The 20,646-nt window shown below is 47.0% G+C and overlaps 1 protein-coding gene across 4 annotated transcripts in view; it reads right to left on the reverse strand.

Moving 5' to 3' along the window:
- BDH1 (3-hydroxybutyrate dehydrogenase 1) overlaps positions 1–20,646 on the reverse strand; it is a 46,160-nt gene that overhangs the window by 23,384 nt on the left and 2,130 nt on the right. For 2 of the 4 annotated variants that reach the window (XM_003806435.7, XM_008953747.5), the window contains 2 exons: positions 12,948–13,073; positions 68–140 (listed from right to left, as the gene is read on the reverse strand). In XM_003806435.7, the coding sequence (XP_003806483.1) occupies positions 68–140; positions 12,948–13,030 (156 nt within the window). In that variant the 5' untranslated portion in view covers positions 13,031–13,073. Of the gene's footprint in view, positions 1–67; positions 141–673; positions 733–4,881; positions 5,528–12,947; positions 13,074–20,646 lie in introns of those variants that run through there. The other 2 variants (XM_014344517.5, XM_014344516.5) reach the window with 2 other exon arrangements.

Here is a 20,646-nt window from a genome sequence, read left to right on the forward strand (position 1 = left end):
CCTAGGGGCCCAGAACAAAGGGTTCTGATCATCCAACTGGCTCCCGGGTAGCTGGGCTTCCACTCACCGGCTCCGCCGCACTGGCATAAGTCCGACGGCCAATCGGGATAAAGGAAGTAGAACCAAGCAATAGTGGGCGTCTGCGAGAGAAAAGGAAGCCGTGAGTACAAGGACAGACTAGACAGACCCTCAGCCACACTGGCCTAAAGCAGCACTGGGTGTCTCTCCAGCCCCGGCTCCTGGAGACAGCTTGCTGGTACAACTGAGTAAGAGGCCCTCTTTCCACCAGGGTTGCTGGCTGATAGAAAGTGAGCCAGTATTTGCTATGGCTATGTTTGCCACTGTCCAGGAAGAGCCTTCCTGAGAATAAAGCCAATTTTGAAGCTACTTTTGTTGGGAAGGCTCTGCTAAACCCTGGCCATCCAGTGTCCCACTCCAATAAAGTTCCATTTTCTGCTTTCCAAGATGACATAGATAGGTCATGTTTCAAGCTAATTCAAGTGTGAACTATCCTTGCAGTAGTATAGCTTTGTTAAAGCCTGCTGCAATTTTGATGTCTTAATCCACAGTAGGCTAAGCTTCCTGATAGTTACTTCAATCATACTTTTTATTTTGAAATAATTGTAGATTCACATGCAATTAAGAAATAACACAGAGAGATGCCAGGTCTTACCTCATTTCCCCTAAGGGTAGTATCTTGCAAAACTGTATTACCATATCACAACCAGGATACTGACACGGATACAATAAAAATACAGAAATTTCCATCACCACAAGGATCCTTCATGTTACCCTTTTATAGCCACACCTACTTTCTTCCCACCGCACTCCATCTTTAACCACAAATCTGTTCCCCATCTCTATAATTTTAGCATTTCAAGAATGTTATGTAAATGGAATCATACAGTATGTATCCTTCAGGGGCTGGCTTTTTTCATTCAACATAATTCTCTGGAGATTCATCCAGATTGTTATGTATCAATAATTTGCTCCTTTTTATTGCTAGGTAGTGCTCCATGACACAGGGGTATGACAATTTGCTTAACTATTTACCTACTGAAGGACAGCTGAGTTGTTTCCTGTTTGGGCATATTATGAATAAAGCTGCTTGAACATTCCTACACAGGTTTTTGCGCAAACGTTGAGTTTTCATTTCTCTTGGGTAGGTGCCCAGGGGTGTAATTGCTGGGTCATATGGTAGTTGCAGGTTTAGTTTTTTAAGAAACTGACAAACTGTTTATGAAAGTGGCTATAGTATGCTACATCCCCAGTGGCAGTGTCTGAACAACCCAGTTTCCCCACAGCCTTGCCGGCATTTGGTGGTGTCACTATTTTCTAGTTTAGCCATGCTGAAAACTGTATCATGATATTTCGCTGTGGTTTTAATCTGCATTTCCCTAATGGCTAATGATGTTGAACATCTTTTCATGTTTATTTGTCACCTGTCTTAGTCTGTTTGGGCTGCTATAACAAAATACCATAGACTGGGTGGCTTACAAACAACAGACTTATATTCCTTACAGTTCTGGAAGCTGGGGAGTTGAAGTGCAAAGTGCCAGCAGACTGTGTTTGGTGAGGGCCCACTTTCTTCATAGACAGATGTCTTCTCACTGTAACCTCACATGGCAAAGGTCTCTTTTATAAAGACACTAATCCCATCCATGAGGGCTCCACCTTCATGATCTAATCACCTCCCAGGGCCCCTGCCTCCTAATACCAATACCTTGGGGGTTAGGATTTCAACACAGGAATTTGAGGAGAATGCAAACATTCAGACCATAGCACCCTATGTTTGGTAAAATGCCTCTTCATGTCTTTTGCCCATATTCTATTGAATTGTTCGTTCTTCTACCCCGTTGAATGTTGAGAATTCTTCAGATGTCCTAGCTGCTAGTCCTTGGTTACATATGTGGTAGGCAAAATTTTTCTCCTAGTCTATAACGTGCCTTTTTATCCTCTGTAGCAGGGTCTACTGCAGGGGCAAAAATGTTTCACTTGGACTCGGAATCAGGAAACCAGGGGTTGTAACCCAGACTCTCCCACCAACCAACAACGTTGCTTAGAGAAATTACTTCTGCCTTCAGGATCTGTGTCCTCGTCTACAATCACCCATGCACCACGTGGGACAACAGAGGAATTTTCAATGCCCAATGTAGTTAGTGATAGAGCTAACTAGTGAAACCAGGGCTGAGAGAGTCCAGAGTCTAAACTCTTAACCCCTAAATAAAGTCCAGTATTTTCCTCTTATGCGGCATGCTTTTGGTGTCAAGTCTCAGAGCTCTTTGCCCCCAGGACCCAAAGATTTTCTTCTATGTTCTTTTCTAAAAGTTTTATAGTTTTGGCTGGGATGGTGGCTCATGCCTGTAATCCCAGCGCTTTGGGAGGCTGAGGTGGGCAGATTGCTTGAGCTCAGGAGTTCGAGAACAGCCCGGGCAACATGGCGAAACCCCATCTCTACAAAAAATACGAAAATTAGTCAGGTGTGGTGGCTCACGCCTTTAAGTCCCAGCTACTTGGAAGGCTGAGGCAGGAAGATCAACTGAGCCCAGGAGGCAGAGGTTGCAATGAGCTGAGATCGCACCACTGCACTCCAGCCTGGGGGACTGAGGGAGACCCTGTCTCAAAAAAAAAAAAGTTTTATAGTTTTATATTTTACTTCTTAAGTCTATGATCCATTAATTTTTGTATAAGACGTCAGACTTAGGTCTAAGTTTTGTGTCCATTTGCTCCAGCGCCATTTTTTGAAAACGTTATCTTTCCTCCATTGAATTGCTTTTGCACTTTTGTCAAAAACTGGTTGGGCATATTTGGGTGGGCCTATTTCTGGATTTTCTATTTTGATTCATTGATATATGTGCTGCTACTTTATTTTTCTTCTTCAAAATTCTTTTAGCTATTCTATTTCCTTTGCCTTTCCATATAAATTATAGAGTAATCTTGTCTTCATCTATAAAAAATATGACTGGGATTTTTATAGAAAGTGTGCTAAACCTGTATATCAATTTGGGGAAAGTTGGCATCTTTACTTTGTTGAGTCTTCCAATTCCTGAGTACAGTATGGGGTTTCCATTTACATAGATCTTTGATTTCTTTCATCAGTGTTGTGTCGTTTTCAGCATTTAAACCATACATGTGGCCGGGCATGGTGGGTCATCCCTGTAACCCCAGCACTTTGGGAGGCCGAGGCGGGTGGATCAACTGAGGTCAGGAGTTCAAGACCAGCCTGGCCGACATGGTGAAACCCTGACTCTACTAAAAATACAAAAAACCAGCCGGGCATGGTGAGGGGGTGCCTGTAATCCCAGCTCCTCGGGAGGCTGAGGCAGAAGAATCACTTGAACCCAGGAGGCGGAGGTCAAAGTGAGCCGAGATCGCACCATTGCACTGCAGCCTGGGCAACAAGAGTGAAACTCTGTCTCAAAAAAACCCAACCAAACAAACAAAAACAAAACAAAAAACAAATCCTACACATGCTGTGTTATGTGTAACATGTTTGTTACATCTATTTCTCTCTTTTTTTGAGCAACTACAAATGGTATTGTTTTGTTTTGTTTTATTTTATTTCATTTTATTTTATTTTTTGAGACAGGGTCTCACTCTGTTGCCTAGGCTGGAGTGCAGTAGCATGATCTCGGCTCACTGCAGCCTCTGCCTGCCACACTCAAGCAATCTTCCCACCTCAGCCTCCCCAGTAGCTGGGACTACAGGCATGCACCACCAGGTTCAGCTAATTTTTGTATTTTTTGCAGAGACAGGGTCTCACCATGTTGCCCAGGCTGATCTTGAACTCCTGGACTCAAGTGATCCTCCCACCTCATCCTCCCAAAGTGCTGGGATTACAGGCATGAACTACCACATCCGGTCGAAACTGTATTGTTTTAAAATTTGATATCCATATGTTCATTGCTAGTATACAGAAATGCAATTGATTTTTGTGTGTTATCTTGTATCTTGTAACCCTGCTAAACTTACTTATTAGTTCTAGGAGTTTTTTTGTGGATGCCTTGGGATCTTCTATGTACACAATCATGTAATCTGCAAATATGGAGTCTTATTCCTTCTTTTCCAATCTATATGACTTTTACTTCCATTTCTTACCTTATTGCACTGGCTAGAAATTATAGCACTATGTTGGATAAGTGGTGAGAACTAATATCCTTGGTTTGTTCCCCATCTTAGGGACAAAGCATTCAGTCTCACCCTTAAGTATGTTAGCTGAAGGCTTATGGTGTTTACCCTTTACCAAGTTCAGGAAATTCCCCCTCTATGTCTATTTTTCCTGAGATTTTTAAAATCATAAATGTGTGCTAAATTTTGCATCTTCTGCATTGATAGAGAGCGTCATGTAAGTTTTCTTCTTTTAGTTCATTAATTTGGTGGATGAGATTAATTTTCAAATAATGAACCATCCTTATATCCCTGGAACAAACCCACTTGTTCTGTCCTACTGCACTGGTCATTTGGCTAGAGAGAGCAAATTTTTGTTGGGGCTTTTTGCGTCTGAGCTTACTGGTATTTCTGGGTTGCCGGCTGCTTCAACTCCAAGTCTGGGACATAAGAAACAAAAAGAAAACCTAGAGAACTCATCACTGCGCCATTTCTTGGGTCCTGAGGTCCTTAGCTGGTCTGCCTTCTTCTCTCTGCCTTTTAAGAGGCTTTTTATATATTACATACTTACTAAATTATTTATAATTTATGTAATATCCAGGGTTTTTAGTTGTACTTGACAGAAAGAATAGAGAAAAGTACATCTACTCCATCTTCCCAGAAGCGGAGGTCCTGTTAGTTTTTAAAGGATATTAACCCAGTAATGACAAATGGAGGAGGTAGGGGTGAATGAGCAGGTGGTAACAGGGGAAAAGAGATGGGAGATAGACTTACCTTTTCTGTATACCATTTGACGCCATTCAAATTTTGTTTTTTGTTTTGTTTTGTTTTGTTTTTGAGACAGAGTTTCACTCTTGTTGCCCAGGCTGGAGTGCAGTGACACAATCTCAGCTCACTGCAACCTCCGCCTCCTGGGTTCAAGCGATTCTCCTGCCTCAGCCTCCTGAGTAGCTGGGACTACAGGCTTGCATCACCACACCTGGCCAATTTTTGTATTTTTAGTAGAGACGGGGGTTCACCATGTTGGCCACGCTGGTCTCGAACTCCTGACCTCAGGTGATCCGCCTGCCTTGGCCTCCCAAAGTGCTGGGATCACAGGCAAGAGCCACGGCGCCCGGCCTGCCATTCAAATTTTGTACCATGTAAATATATTACCTATTCAACATATTAAGCTTTTAAAAATTATTAAAATATGTTCTTAAAGAACATTAAATTCACTAGACAGAAATGAGGGTTCACTAGGAAAACCTGCCAAGGTAACCCCCTGTCCTTTTGTACTGCCACAGAGGAGTCTGGATTTTAAGTCCTTGTGCACAGATGGTCTCAAGTGATCAGGATAGTGTGGTCGGTACACCCAAAGCTCGTGAATGACTCCATCCAAAGAGCATCAGTCTGTATTCCCATGACCCCCAGTGTTGCTCTGCAGAAAGAATGAGAAGGTGTCATTGAAACCACCATTGCAAAACACTGAGACAGTGAAAGAGAGCTGACCTAACCAACTCCATCTTGCTTCTAACCTCCAAGCCGTCCTTTTTCATTCCTGGCTGTGGGCTGAGCTAGCTTTGGGAGGAACTTAGTTTATAGTTTTGTTTTTTTGAGATGGAGTTATATTTGAGATGAGTTATATTTTTTTGAGATAAAGTTTCACTCTTGTCACCCAGCCTAGAGTGCAGTGGTACGATCTTGGCTCGCTGCAACCTGGTTCAAGCAATTCTCCTGCTTCAGCTTCCCAAGTGGTTGGGATTACAGGCACCCACCACCACGCCTGGCTAAGTTTTGTATTTTCAGTAGAGACAGGGTTTTGCCATGTTGGCCAGGCTGGTCTCGAACCCCTGACCTCAGGTGTTCCGCCCACCTCAGCCTCCCAAAGTGCTGGGATTACAGGTGTGAGCCACCACGCCCAGACTATAGTTTATAGTTTAAAACAAAGATGGCAGCCCTTTCCCAAAACAAACCTCCTTCTTGCCTGGGGATCAGACTGTCTTTGTAGGACTAACAAATTAGGCACCAGATTACAAATTATAAACCATAATTTATAGTCATACAGCTGGAAGCTACGAGATTCTGACCCTCCCTGAACTGCTCCTAAGATCAGTGCTTGAGATATTTTGCAGACCCTGCTCTTGATGGATCAGCTGGCACCACCCAGGTGGATAAACTGGCTCATCTGATCTTGTGGCCCCGACCCAGGAACTGACTCAGCGCAAGAAGACAGCTTCAATTTCCCATGATTTCCTCTCCGGCCCAACCAATCAATACTCTGTCACTGGCCTTCCCCAACCCACCAAATTATCCTTAAAAACTCTTGATTCCTGAATGTTTGGAGAGACTGATTTGAGTAATAATAAAACTCTGGTCTCTTGCACAGCCGGCTCTGCGTGAATTACTCTTTGTCTACTGCAATTCCTCTGTCTTGATAAACCGGTTCTGTCTAGGCAGTGAGCAAGGTGAAGCCATTGGGCAGTTACATCCCTAGTGGAACTAGATGTTTTGTTCCTGTCTCCTTAAGGGCCACACCCTTAGCACTTTTTTTTTTTAGACAGCGTCTCTCTCTTTCACCCAGACTGGAGTGCTGTGGCACAACCTTGGCTCACTGCAACCTCCGCCTCCCGGGTTCAAGCAATTCTCGTGCCTCTGGCTCCCAAGTAGCTGGGATTATTATAGGCATGTTCCACCACGCCCTGCTAAATTTTGTGTTTTTGGTAGAGATGAGGCTTCACCATGTTGGCCAGGCTGGTCTCGAACTCCTGGCCTCAAGTGATCCACCTGCCTCTGCCTCCCAAAGTGCTGGGATTACAGGTGTGAACCACCATGCCCAGCCTACCTGACATTTTTAAAAGTAACAAAAAGGTTGTGGCCGGGAGCGGTGGCTCACACCTGTAATCCCAGCACTTTGGGAGGCTGAGGCGGGCAGACACTTGAGGCCAGGAGTTCGAGACCAGCCTGGCCAACATGGTGAAACCCCATCTCTACTAAAAATACAAAAATTAGCAGGGCGTGGTGGCACATGCCTATAATCCCAGCTACTCAGGAGGCTGAGGCAGGAGAATCCTTTGAGCCCGGGAAGCAGAGGTTGCAGTGAGCCAAGATTGTGCCACTGTACTCCAGCCTGGGCGAGAGTGAGACCTGTCTTAAAACAAAAACAAAACAAAACAAGTAACAAAAAGGTCTAGGCAAGAGAGCTTATTTCAGACTGACTTGCTGCCCGTCTTTCTCTAAACTGTCTCTCCATTGTCAAATATATTCAGACCTAAAATTAACTGAGTCTGGGTGTATTATACCAGGCTCTACCACTTATACCCAACAGTCAATGGCGCATTTCTACTCTTCCAGAGAGCAGAAGGTTCTATCTCGACTCACCTGCCCCCCGCACAGCAATACCCTGACAAGGTGGGTAAGGTGGGGCTGTGAATACTCCTGGGCGGGCAGCTCCAGCTAGCATGAGAGTGCCTCCTGAGCACTGCTGGACTTCTTGGCCTTTCCTTCTTGGCCACTGCTGGGATTGCCTCATCCTACTCTAATTCCTCTTCCCTCAATTTGCAGCTCTTACAGTCGCTGTGGGATCCCCATCTTAGGGCTGCTTCTCAATTTGAAGGGGCCTTGGGAGCAGGAAGACCTTACTGCCTCAGCTCTCAAAAGTTAGTTAACAAGCACTTGGGGAGCTTGTTAAAATGCAAACTCCCAGGTCCCTCCCGTTGACATTCTGATTCAGTAGGAAGGGGTGGCCCCAGAAATCTGCCTGTGTCATTCACCTCAGGGGATTCCAGTGCAACAGGTCCTGGGGGAAGAACTGGTTCATCTAGTCCACAGCAGTTGTTCTCTGGGCCCCTGTTTATTAGAATCACTTGGAAATGTGATCATGGTCGTGTGGTTATATTACTAAAACGAGTTCTTATCATTTAGAGATAAATATTAAAATATTTGCAAATGAAATACCATGTCCAGGAATTGCTTCGAAAAATAATCTGGTATGGGGAGGGGGAGGAAAATGGAGATGTAGCTGAAACAAGATTGGCCATGTGCTGATAATTATGGAAACCCAGGTGACAGGTACACCAGGGATCAATATACAGCTTTCTACTTTTGCATATGTTTGAGATTCTCCATAGAATGATTTTTTTTTTCTTTTTAATCACAGGGAAGTTCTTTAAAGTATTCCTTTGCCTAGCCTCACTCCTGACCCAGGGGTGAGGCACAGATACTTTTTCCCTCACTGTTCTCTAGGTGATTCTAACCCACAACCAAGGTTCAACACCACTGCCCTACAGGAAAAGAAAAACAAAGACCTATCCCCAGGGGGTTCCCCTTTGAGCCCCTTGAATGCCAAAGCCCCAATATCCCTGTGAACAGCTGGAGGCCACAGCCCAGCTGAGCTGTGACAGACACTGCTCGTTGCCTGCCAGCATCCGTTCTTCTCATCTGCCTCACTAACAAGAAACTGGATTTTGTCCGGGGACAGCAGTGCGCCCAACGCCTTCCAGATTACCACCCACCTAGTGGTCACGTGACCTGCCCCTGGCCAATAGGCTGCAAGCGGAGGTCGACCACAGTTGCTGAGTTTTGCTTTCCCGATGCAGGTGCGTTGCTTGTCCCTGCCTGGACTGAGGCTGGAGGTGAAGGACTATCACAGTATCCTGGGATCCTGAGCTGCCTTCAGAATAACACAGCAGAAAAAAACAAGGAGCCTGGGCTCCCCAAAGCCACAATGGCCCTAGACTTCTAGGGGTTCCTGCTACTCTTAGTGTGAGGCAATCCCAGCTCATACACTGGTCTCCCAGGGCTAAGAATGCCCATGAGGCGTTAGGCCCAAAACCAGCACATAAAATAGTGTGTATTTCCCTGGAGGGTCTCCTCTGCCCAGGAGGGTCCTGCAGTAACAGCAAGCTGCTGGCCAACCAAGCCACTAACACCAACAGCTATGCCGGTCTCAGTCTCTCGGGAGGCACAAGTTAAGCTCGAGATGGTCAACACGCTTTCTTTCTTTCTTGTTTTGTTTTGTGTTTTTTTTTTTTTTTTTTGGGTTTTTTTTTGTTTTTTTGAGACGGAGTTTTGCTCTTGTCGCCCAGGCTGGAGTGCAATGGCACGATCTCGGCTCACCGCAACCTCTTCCTCCCGGGTTCAAGCGATTCTCCCGCCTCAGCCTCCCAAGTAGCTGGGATTACAGGCACACGCCACAAGCCCGGCTAATTTTGTATTTTTATTAGAGACGGGGTTTCTCCATGTTGGACAGGTTGGTCTCAAACTCCCGACCTCAGGTGATCCACCCGCCTCAGCCTCCCAAAGTGCTGGGATTACACGTGTGAGCCACCGTGCCCCCACCGGTCAACACACTTTCTGAAGGGAGAGCCCAAAGGGGTGGCTGTGAGATTCAGAAGACGAGAGCTTCCTGATTTTTGCCCTAACCCAGGAACAGAATGAGAGGGAGGAAGTGGTGCAGTCTGGCACCTCCCCAAGGCGCTGTGGAAGAGCCTGCTGTCCTCAGAGTCCTGGCCATCCCGGCCGCATTTGAGAGCGCTCCCTGTGCTGGCCAGGGCGTTCATTCTGGCTTCTTCTCTATCTTACCAGTCTGTGTGTCTGTGCCTTTTATTGTCCCCATCAGGAATCAGCAACAATAACCAGTAACCCAGCTTTCTGCTGAGAGGAGCCATGAGTCCATTTGAATCTAACAAGACGGGGCTTAGGAGGAACACATATCAGTGGCACAGGTGCAGCTCGGGAGAAATATGGCCTCACGGCAGCATCTGTGAAAAAAATTTAGCCTGTTTGACCATGAATCCCGCATGTGATGTGGCAGCCAAAAGAAGCTATGTGAGCCTAGGCTGGACAGGAAAGAAACTAGGATAGGGGAGGCAAGAGCCCTTCTCCACTCTGCCCGGGTCAGGCCACCCTGGGAGCACTATGTGCTGTACCTGGCCTGGCAGAGCTGAGCACTGGTGATCACAGCCCAGGAGGCAGGGTCCCAGATGTGAGCAAGGCACCTGCCCCAGGGATGCCAGAGTCTTCTGGCAAAGCCAGAAATCTGAGAAATCTGAAATCGGAGGGCCATGGGGAGCCAGTAAGCACAGCAGGTTGTCAAGTGTTGGGGTTGGGGGCCTTATCCAGCCACTCCTGGGAAGGTTTTCATCTGGACGGAGCCATGTGTACTGGGTGATGCCTGCTCTGGGCACGTCAAGAGTGGTGGGTGTTTTGTTCAGGCACCACATCTTAAGAAGGAGCACAGGCAAAGTGCAGACCATTCAGGGGGGAGACCTGGATGATAGTGGGGAAACCATGAGAGATAAACAAGGAGAAACCATGTGGGTGGAATAAGAGTAGACAAGTGGGTGGGTATTGAGGTGGCACAGTGCCCCTGGGGAGAAGGGAATAACTCGTTCAGTGTGAATGCAGGGGCAGACCCAAGAACAAGGAGTGGCATTAACAGGAGAAAAGATTTCTCCTCAATAAGGAGATGTCCAAACACAGGAGGCCTGCTATGAGAGGTACTAACCTCTCCATCACTGGACATACTCAAACAGAGGCGATAAAGTCACTTGGTAAGGATGCTATCAGCAAGATTCACTCACAGGTGGAGACTGGAATATGACGCCCTTTCCAACTGAGACTCAAGCAAAATAATCAGGCCAAAGTTTTCCCTTTGAGGGACTGTGGGATCCTAGGCATGGCGATTACCCACCATGCCAGCCTCCTTCTGTACCTGGGTCCCCCTCCACGCTGCCCATACCTTCACCCTATGACATTGACTCTACTCTGACAGCTCTGCGGCTGCCCAACCACTGCCCAGGCCCCTCAACCTAACCAAGTTACTTCTCAGTCCATCCAGAAGATTCCGAATTCCCTTTGACAATCTTTCTTTCCCCTCAAGTGAGCCAGGAGCTTGACTAATGCCTCACTTTCCTTACATTTGAGAACAAAACCTTTGTAAAAGTATTTTAACTTCCTGTGGGATTATCTTCTCCTCTATAAAAAAACTCCAGAAATCTCTAAAAGCCACATTGGAGACAGATCTTGCCATCTTTATGAATCACTCACTGAAAAAACAATTGCAGCAAGTCACCTTCTTTCAAAAGCCCTTCAACAAAGCCGAGCTCCATCCCCGCTGTGATGGCAGGGGCCTCCTGCTGCCTGTGCCAATGGGGCATTCTAAACTCTTCTCACGTGGGGTCCTCAGGTAGGTGGAGCCCCAGCTCCAAGCCATGCCTCTGTATCTCTCAGAAATAAATTCAAGCAAATGCTGCTAAAAGCCGGGCCGGGCGTGGTGAATCCCAGCACATTGGGAGGCCGAGGCAGGCGGATCAGTTGAAGTCAGGAGTTCAAGACCAGCCTGGCCAACATGGCAAAACCCCATCTCTACTAAAAATACAAAAAATTAGCCGGGTGTGGTGGCACGTGCCTGTAGTCCCAGCTACTTGGGAGGCTGAGGCGGAAGAATTGCTTGAACCCGGGAGGCAGAGGTTGCTCTGAGCCAAGAGGTTGCCACATTGCCTGGGCAACAGAGTCTCAGTCTAAATGCATGTTCCATTAAACATATTATTGGCATAGAAATATCAGTGTTCTAGATCCTGGGACTTTGAATTTAACATAATCTTCAATTTCACTCCCCTCAAATATAACAGAAAGAAAAAGGTATTTCTTGTTTTTTCCTTGCTCAGACTGCAAAAGAGTAAAATGTGGCAGCAGAGCCCACTGAATCCCCTGGGAAAAGGCAATTCCAGAAGCTCTCAAAGAAGAACAGCTGCTTGTCTAATTTGTACTTATATAATGCTTCCTCGAAATCACACAAACGATGCGGTGAAGGCTCGGGACATTTCGGGTAACTGATTTCATGCATGAAGTTTTAAAAGAGCAGTTATCCAGGTGGCTAAAGTAATGAGCCACATAAAATAATGTACCTCCTGGCACGACGGGCTGAGAAAAGCACTGCTTCACTGCCGCGGGCGTCTTGCCACACAAACCCAAACTGAGAGACATTGTACAACATAACCAGCCAGAGTGTCAAGGTCGTGAGCGAAAAAGACTGAAGACCTGTCCCCGGCAAGAAGAAACTAAAAACACATGACACCTCCGTGCCATGTGGGATTTGGGATTCGATCCTGGACCAGAAAAAGGTCCATCAGCAGCCACTTGGCAACACTGGAATAAGGTCTGTAGACTAGTTAATAGTATTCTATCAATGGTAATTTCCTGATTTTGATCATTGCAGTATGGTTTTGTAAGATGTTAACATTTAGGGAAGTTAGCTGAAGGGGATCCAGAAACCCTTTCCAACGATTTTTGCAACTCTTGTATAAGTCTAAAGTTATTTCAAAATAAAAAGGGTTTTAAAAAGTGGTTATGGCCAGGCACAGTGGCTCATGCCTGTAATCCTAGCACTTTGGGAGGCCAAGGCGGGTGGATCACCTGAGGTCAGGAGTTCAAGACCAGCCTGGCCAACCTGGTGAAACCCCGTCTCTACTAAAAATATAAAAATTAGCTGGGCATGGTGGCAGGCGCCTGTAATCCCAGCTACTCAGGAGGCTGACGTGGGAGAATCACTTGAACCCAGGAGGCGGAGGTGGCAGTGAGCCGAGATCACGCCACTGCACTCCAGCCTGGCAACAGAGTGAGACTCCGTCAAAAAGAAAAAAAAAATAAGTGGTTATGAAAGATATTCCTTTCTGCCCTGTGTGCCCTGGGAAAATGTCTTCCCAGGACACCTCTGAGTTTCCTCTGCTGGGAGACAAAGGTATTGAGAGACATCTCTGAGAATCAGGCCTCATCACCGCCTACACCGTCCATGTGTGAAAACCTCTGCCTGCTCAGAAAGTGTCCCCTCAAGGCCACCACCACCTCTGGTTGCTTACCTTGCTCCATTTTCTCTATCACAGGCACTTAGGGTTTTTCCTGGGAGCCGTGACAGGGGTCTGGAGAGGCGGGTGGCCAGCATGGTAGCAACGGGTGTTAGAACGGCCCAGTTCCTCCCGGTGGTTCTGAAACACAAACGCACCCTCAGCATTACTTTGTTGCCTTCCGGGCTTTAATCAGGAACAGTCATGTTCCTTTCAGGTTGTGAAAGTCAAACTGGGCTGCATCTGTTCCACCCAGCTCCAGTCCTGGTACCACCAGGCAGTCCACTCTGGTTCCTCTCTCAAGCTGCAGCTTCACGGTGGAAAGAGTCAGGAGCCAGGGTGCCTGGAAGCCTGGGTTCTGGCTCTAGCTGTGCCACCAAACACACTGGGCAACCCTGGGCAAGTCATCACCCATTCATAATGTGAGCAGGTTGGCCCAGATCAGTGATCCTCGAACCCGCCAACCACTGGGAGACTCGGGGACCTAACCCCTCAGGGATTCTGACTCGGTAAGTCCTATTCCTCTAACCTGCTGAAACGCCCACCTGTGGTGCCCCAGGGCATCAGCCTTCATTCCTGAGGTGCCCACCTGCCCCTGCAGGCAGCTTGTCCTCATGCCACATAGCATCTGACTCAGCCGTCCACCTCTTTCCCCCATGCGAACAAACAAGGGGGCTCTGGCTCTGAGGCTGAATTAATCAGTAATTCATTATAGCATAGAGTTTGGAGCTGCCAAATAAGAGACTCTTGTAATTAACACACACACACACACCCTCCCCCCTCCCTCACCATTTGAGGTTAAAGCAACCTTATTGCAACAAGAATCTCTTGGTAACACCTTAAGGCTGCTAGGCACCACGACTCTTCAGCATTATTGACCGCTGATCAGCACGGGCATGTGTTGCCCTCCTGTTCTGTTAATAGTGATTCCTCCAGGCCTAAAGGAAGGAAGGCGGGCTGGTAAATGGGTTCCAGCCTCTCCTTTGCCTACCTGGCTGTAGTCTGTCATACTGTTCCTGGTAATAAGGTACTGCCTGGGAGGCTCCTCCCCTGCCTGTTTGCTGCCACCCCAAACCTTACTGATAACCAGCCACCTGGGCCCAGAGGTCAGCAGTGTTAACTGAGCAACCACTGCCATGCACTCTGCTGGAAGCAGGTGGAGGCGTTTAATCTGTTTAATCCTCAGGAAAGGAAAGCAGGCAGAAACCTCTCTGGTGTTACCTTTCCAGAACTACAGTAAACTCTCGCTTGTACTCCTGCCCCTATTTGCCACACCCCCATTCTCAGCACAGCAGCCCAAGAAACCTTTTTAACACCGGTCAAGCTATGCGACTTCCGTGTTTAAAGCCAACTTTCCATGCCCGTGGGGGCTGGCCTCTCCCTCCCTGGAGGCCCCTAGCTCACTGGGCCACCCTCCTTTTTGCTCACTGCGTCGCAGCCACCACTGACTCCAAGAACTCCTTGCCCATGTGAGGGCGTTCCTGCCTCAGAGTACCGGCTCCTGCTCTGCTCTCATCCTGGATGCTGAGTCCTCTGTCTCCCTCACTAAAGTGGCTCCCATTCAACACACAGGTTGCTCTCTGTAAGATCACTCTCATAGCAGCTACCTTCATTCAAAATTATGTTTATTTACTTTATCCTCTACTAGATCCTAAGCTCAGTGACACCAGGAATCCTCTCCACCTGGTTCACCACCAAATCCTCAGTGCCTAGAACGAGCCTGACGCAAAGGAGGCACTCTGAGTCCCTGGGGAGTGGACGGGAGCTGAGTGGGCTCCCGCAGGGCAGTCTGGGGGTGGAAAGTTGGCCTGTGGCCACAAAAGAAGTTTCCATGGAAAGCCCCTTGCAGAGAGCAGCAGAATGGAGCCCAGACTGGCTTTTTATGGTCTTATGGAAGGCACAGGCCCATGTTGGCTCAGACTTTTTAATGAGGCACCTCCTCCCGCCATCTAAGTACTGACCAGCTGGCTAAGCACACACATCTCTACCTCCTCCCTCCAAGACCCAGGACCAGAGTCTGAGGTCACCATCACTGGGAAACTTCCCATCCAGTCATCTATAATTAAAGTCCTTTCCACCCCTTAGCTCAATGCCTGTGGCAGAAAATGCTTTAATATGATCTCCAAATAGACAGCTGCTTTCCATTTTGTTTTCCTTGAAGTCAGCCATATCTAAAAGTACTAAAGCCAAAATAATTAAAAGTGCATAAAAACTCAGTCCCTTGGCCAGGCGTGGTGGCTCACGCCTGTAATCCCAGCACTTTGGGAGGCTGAGGCAGGTGGATCACCTGAGGTCATGAGTTCGAGACCAGCCTGGCTGACATGGTGAAACCCTGTCTCTACTAAAAATACAAAAAATAGCCAGGCGTGGTGGCGGGCGCCCACAGTCCCAGCTACTCGGGAGGCTGGGGCAGGAGAATCGCTTGAACCCAGGAGGCGGAGGTTGCAGTGAGCTGAGATCACGCCACTGCACTCCAGCCTGGGTGACAGAGCAAGGCTCCATCTCAAAAAAAAAACAAAAAAAAAAAAACAAAAAAAAAAACAAAAAACTCAGTCCCTTGAACAATGCACTGTTCTCAATGTAGTCTGTTGCATGCGTGTTTCTTAAACATGCAGCTATTTCCACTGCAGGGCTCCCAAAGACTCTTCAGGGTAGCTGTCTGCCATCTTCATGTTTTGTGCCAGGCCTTATTCTCTGTAAATATTAAGTTCTCAAACTTCACACACCACTTTCTTGCCTTTTAGTTTGGGAACAGAAATGGCTGTGGGAGGCGGGTGCTCAGTCTCCTCAGCCTTGAAAGTCAAGTAATTAGTTGCCCTGAGGTGACTGAGCACAGGGGGCTTGACTCCCAGGGACCAAACTCATAAGATACTGTCACAAAATCACGATGCTCACATATCAACCTGGAATCTTGGAGACATTTTTTAATGCTAGAAACACCTGGGGATTCTCTCAAGGGCCCTCTCCACTGTCAAGGTATAACACATGGAAAGCACTCTTACTCCAGAAAAAGAAAACAGCGTGCGCATCCTTCCTCACTGCTGGGCTCACTGTGTTCCATTCCAACATGACCATCTTGCAGAGGTCACAGCTGGGGGCTTTCCTGTGAGGCAGCAGCAGGGGCTCCCCTCAAAGGGGCAGGCATTCCCAGTACTAACATTCTCAGCAGAGGCAAGGTATCCCCAGCAAACCGGGTCACACGAGGCAGGAAAGAGAACTCAGGTGTTTCTGGACATGAAGCCTACATGGGCCCTTGCCACTCCCAAGTGGGAGGCAAAGGTCCTGCCCCCGAGGAGGGCAAGCTGGGGTTATGCAGGGAAACAGCCAATGCAGAGACCTCACACTGAAGAGCTTCAGACCAGCAAGTTCCTGTGTCAGCTTCCCAAATCCTACAACTGGCAGCCTACCTAAACATGTTCTACTTGGCTGATTTGTTTGGCCAGCCTGCTGTTTTAAAAAGCAGTGTAACTAGGCAGCTAAGCTATGCTTGAACTCAATACAAACAGTTTGTACTTACTATGTTAAAACTATCCATATCATCTTTGTTAATTGCCTGGACACTATGGGCATTTGAGTTTTGAGATTCCTGACCATATATATCTATATATGCACTATAATCAAATAACTATTTTATATATATATATATATATATATATATATATATATATATATATATATATATATATATTTGGCCATTCCTCTTCCGAACATTTCGTAGAATCTTGCTTGAAAGTTCCAACCCAGCTCAGCTATACGTGGGAGCTTCCTTGAGGTCATGCAAACGGAAAACCTGACAAGTTTTCAAGCCCTCGTTCAAAAAGACACCTAACATTCCTTAGAGAAGTAACCATTCTCAAACAAAAGTCAGAAATAATTACACAGGAACATCAAGTGATATAGTAGACAGTGTTCTCACCACCATTGTATCATACATGCAGAGATGACACTCACATGGCTTGTTTCACAGGGACCTTCAATAAAAGCCAAGGGTCTAACATTAGGCACACCCAATGCAGACACCTTGATCGTCCTGAGAGACATTCCAGTCACCAGATTAGGCTTGGGTGGCGACCAGTTCTCCTCCGATAACACACCACAAACACTCTGCAGTGACTACCTTTCGGGGGTCTGTCCTGCTCGCCTGATGTCCCCTCCTCTCAGACCTGCCCCTCCCTCATAGGATTTGGCCTCTGCAGCTGCAGAGACTATGCTTTGGTCACGGAGGACTGAGCCAGGAAGAGACACCAGACCCAAGGTGAACCCATTGTTCTGTCCCCTGGCACCGTGAGAGAATGCGAACCATGCTCTGTGGCGCAGGGCCATGCAATGGGGCTGCTGGAGGACGGCAGCTACACTCCACTGGGCCCTGAAGCCACAGAGAGAGGGAGAAAGCCGATCTGCAGGGGGTGGGGGGATAAGATGCTCATGCAGAAAGCAGCAGGGGTGGAGGTGGAGGGAGGGAGGGAGAAAAGCAACAGCAGCAGCAGCCGCCTCCCATCTGCCCCCCAGCTCCAGAAGCCATGCTGTGCCTTTTTTTTTTTTTTTTTTTTTTTTTTTTGAGACGGAGTCTTGCTCTTTCGCCCAGGCTGGAGTGCAGTGGCCCGATCTCAGCTCACTACAAGCTCCGCCTCCTGGGTTCACGCCATTCTCCTGCCTCAGCCTCCCGAGTAGCTGGGACTACAGGCGCCCGCCACCACGCCCGGCTAATTTTTTCTATTTTTAGTAGAGACGGGGTTTCACTGTGTTAGCCTTTACAGTCTCTGTGTAATTTAAGCAGGCTGGACGTTTCTGCCACTTGCCACCAAATCAATAGTAGCTAAAACTGAAGGCAGAACACTATTATTTTTAACTTTTTATTTTTGTGGGTAGGTCGTAGTTGTATATATTTACGGGGTACTATTTTGATATAGGCATACAATATGTAATAATCACCTGAGGGAAAATGGAGTATCCACCCCCTCAAGCATTTCTCCTTTGTGTTACAAACAATCCAATTATACTCTTTTAGTTATTTTTATATGTGCAATTAAATGATCATTGACTATAGTCACTGTGTTATGCTAGCAAATACTAGTTCTTATTCATTCTCTTTAACTTTTTGGTACCCATTGACCATCCCATCTTCTCCCCACTGCACAGACCCTCACTACCTGTCCCAGCCTCTGGTGACCATCATTCTACTACATCTCCATGAGCTCAATTGTTTTAATTTTTAGCTCCTACAAATAAGTGAGAACATGCAAAGCTTGTCTTTCTGTGCCTGGCTTATTTCACTTAACATAATGACCTCCAGTTCCATCCACGTTGTTGCAAATGACAGATCTCATTCTTTTTTTCTGGCTGAATACTACTCCATTGTGTATATGTACCACATTTTCTTTATCCATTTATCTGCTGATGGACAGTTAGGTTGCTTCCAAATCTTAGCTATTGTAAAAAGTGCTGGAACCAACATGGGAGTGCAGATATCTCTTCGATATACTGATTTCCTTCCTTTTGGGTATATACCCAGCAGTGGTACTGCTGGATCCTATGGTAGCTCTATTTTTTGTTTTTGGAGGAACCTACAAACTATTCTCTGTAGTGGTTGTACTAATTTACATTCCCACCAACAGCATATGAGGTGTATTAATTCTCAGTTTTGACCCCTATTCTGAGAATGCCTCATTTATAATGACCTTATAACGACACTGGAACCTGTGCTTCCCCCATTCCACTCCTCTTCTGTCCTTCCCCAAGACAAAGTGTTACCCGAGCTGTCAAAACTGCCATAATTACAACTGCCAGATCAAGTGGGCATTTTTTCGCTAGGAGAACAGGGCTTGCCTACCAAATTAAAGGCAGGCCACTAAACAACGGAGTCTCAGGACTCTGTTCTTGGTCTGTTCTCCGCACCATGACGAGCACTCATAGCTTTAAATACGATTCACATGCCGCCAACTCCCGAAGGTTGATCTCCAACCCAACCTTCTCCCCTGAACTCAGACAACGGCGCATCTAACATCTCCACTTGAATGTTTACTACGTATCTGAAATGCAACCTGTGCAAAACTGAGCCTGTGCTATTGTCCCGCAGACCTGTTCCTCTAAATCTTCCTCATTCTTGACTCCCCTTTCCTGCACACTCCACAGCCCAGTGCTCGGCCAGTCCTATCAATGCCACCTTCACATATATCTAGGAACCTCCACTACCAGCCTAGTCCAAGCCTTCATCCCTTCTTGCCTGGATTATTGCAATAGCCTCCCAACTAGACTCTCCGCTTCCACTGTAGTTCCTCCAGATTCTGGTCAACACAGCCTGCAGGATCTTGCGGAACATAAATCAGATCATGTCACGCCTCACCAAACTCCTGCCAGAGTAAAAGCCAAAATCTAGAGTTTGCCTACAAGGCCCTCCATGTTCTGGGTCTCCATCGTCTCTCTGACCTCATTCCTACCTGGTTCACTGTACTTTGGTCACAGTGGCTTTCTTGCTGTCTTTGGAACATAGCAAGCCAGCTCCTGCTTTGGGCCTTTGTCCTTACTGTTCCCTCTACCTAGAACACTCTTCCCTCAATATCCACAGTCCTTTACTAAAATGTTTACTAAGACATTCTCTGGCCACCCCATCTATCCCACCCCAACCCTGACTATCCCCCTTCTCTGCTTCCATTTTTTCCTCCTCCTTGGCACTTTATTACATTATAGCATTCTACATGTTGTACATATTTATCTTGTTGGTTGTTGTTCAGTCTCATTAGAATATAAGCTCTTTGAGAACAGGAATTTTTGTCTGTTTTGTTCACTGTTGTATCTCCAACATGTACAGCAGTGCCCTGCACACAACAGACACACAATATTGATTGATTGATTCATTGAGATGGAATCTCGTTCTGTCACCCAGGCTGGAGTGCAGGGGTGCAATCTTGGCTCACTGCAACCTCCACCTCTCAGGTTCAAGCAATCCTCCTGCCTCAGCCTCCCAAGTAACTGGGGTTACAAGCATGCACCACCATGCCTGGCTAATTTTTGTATTTTTAGTAGAGACGGAGTTTCACCATGTTGGCCCGGCTGGTCTCGAACTCCTAACCTCAAATGATCTGCCCATCTCGGCCTCCCAAAGTGCTGAGATTACAGGTGTGTGCCACCACGCCTGGCTGGTACATAATTAAATGAATTAAGAGAGTTTTGGCTGGGTGTGGTGGCTCACGCCTATAATCCCAGCACTTTGGGAGGCCGAGGTGGGCAGATCACGAGGTCAAGAGATCGAGACCATCCTGGCCAACATGGTGAAACCCCGTCTCTACTAAAAATACAAAAATTAGCTGGGTGTGGTGGCTCACGCCTGTAGTCCCAGCTACTTGGGAGGCTGAGGCAGGAGAATTACTTGAACCCAGGAGGTGGAGATTGCAGTGAGCCGAGATCACGCCACTGCATTCCAGCCTGGCAACAGAGCAAGACTCTGTCTCAAAAAAAAAAAAGAGAAGAAGAGTTTTAAGAAGAGGAGTGCCATTATCAGACTTACATTTTTAAAAAGGTAACTCTCATTGGGTTAATAATAAGTTGAGGATGGACTAGAGCAGAAGCAGGGAGACCCGTTAGGATCTGTGGCAGTAATCCAGGGCCACCATGTGCAGTCATGAGGGTTGTATATTGCACCACTGCAGTGAGATGTGAAAACGTGTTCCTTAGAAATGTACACCAGCCTTGGTGAAAACCATGGAACTGATTAGAA

Source organism: Pan paniscus, chromosome 2, assembly GCF_029289425.2.
Source record: "Pan paniscus chromosome 2, NHGRI_mPanPan1-v2.0_pri, whole genome shotgun sequence".
NCBI classification, from domain to species: domain Eukaryota; kingdom Metazoa; phylum Chordata; class Mammalia; order Primates; family Hominidae; genus Pan; species Pan paniscus.